The sequence below is a fragment of the Mandrillus leucophaeus genome, unplaced genomic scaffold (genome assembly GCF_000951045.1).
Source record: "Mandrillus leucophaeus isolate KB7577 unplaced genomic scaffold, Mleu.le_1.0 Scaffold673, whole genome shotgun sequence".
In the NCBI taxonomy this organism is placed as follows: Eukaryota; Metazoa; Chordata; class Mammalia; order Primates; family Cercopithecidae; genus Mandrillus; species Mandrillus leucophaeus.
The window spans coordinates 793,280-794,502 of NW_012107286.1; the positions used below are offsets into that span (position 1 = coordinate 793,280).

Consider the following 1,223-nt stretch of genomic DNA (forward strand, 5'->3'; position numbering starts at 1 on the left):
AAAAAAAAAAAAAAAAAAAAAAAGACTTAGGAAAACTGTTCCCTGCCCTCATGAAGCTTTTGAAATTTTGCTAATTTTCCTCAACCACTGTCACTGATGATTTTTAAAATCAAAAGGATAAAAATAATTTTGTAAGAGTCTAAAGTAACTCTTTCACCTAGCAAGAGGGTTGATAAAAGGTCTATAATAAATGAGAAAAGGAATGAGGAGTCAAGGATGTCTTTTGACTCTATACTCAATCTTACCTACCTAAGAGGTGCAAATGACACTGTGGTTTTATTTGGAACTTTCAGGAAGGGGTCCGGATCAACATATTTCAGGAAGTACAAAAGATGTGTCAGAAGAAGCCTATGTCTGCCTACCTTGCAGGGAGGGCTGCCCCTTCTGTGCAGATGACAGCCCGTGCTTCGTCCAGGAGGATAAGTATTTGCGACTTGCCATCATCTCCTTCCAAGCCCTGTGTATGCTGCTCGACTTCGTTAGCATGCTGGTGGTCTACCACTTTCGCAAAGCAAAGGTAAACCCAGGTACCCTGGTTATGATCCTCTTGTTATAGAGCAACCTCTTATCTTTTTAAGCAAACAGAGTTTTCACATTCAAGTTTCTTCTCTACTAAGCAGCAGTCTTTCTATAATATGATTGGACTAGAATATGAAAGTTATATTCTTTAGCTGACCAGAAAAATAGAGATTAAAACATGATACTTTAACATTTACAGAACGTTTCCCCTTGTTTAGTCTGGATCTCAAGTGCTTCATTGACTTAAATGACTCTCCTTTACATCATATCTTTGGCCTCTAGAGAAACTTATTCTGCCACTATCCAATGTATTATTAATTTTTTTGTATCTAAGAAGCTTTGTTATGTTTATTATATTTTTCTTATGTTTAAAGATGGTAAATGACTCAACTATTTTTTAGCACATTATACTTTGAAGAATGAATTTATTTATGACCTTATATTTTGTCTTACATTAGTGTCCCAGAATAATAACAATCCTGGGAAGAACTTTATACAGCTTTGGAGAGAACATATCCTTTGGTTCTATTCTAAGTAATCAAGAGTAGTATAGACCAGGAGCAGTGGCTCATGCCTGTAATCTCAGTACATTGAGAGGCCAAGGCTGGAGAATTGCTTGAGGCCAGAGAGTTTGAGACCAGCCTGACCAACATAGCAAGACCCTGTCTCTACAAAAAATAAATAAATTAAAAAACCATTTCTCT

The 1,223-nt window shown here is 36.4% G+C and overlaps 1 protein-coding gene across 1 annotated transcript in view; it reads left to right on the top strand.

Annotated features, from left to right (window-relative positions):
* GPR158 (G protein-coupled receptor 158) overlaps nucleotides 1–1,223 on the top strand; it is a 456,131-nt gene that overhangs the window by 258,327 nt on the left and 196,581 nt on the right. The window contains exon 4 of the mRNA XM_012002013.1: nucleotides 294–517. Within this exon, the coding sequence (XP_011857403.1) occupies nucleotides 294–517 (224 nt within the window). The remainder of the gene's footprint in view (nucleotides 1–293; nucleotides 518–1,223) is intronic.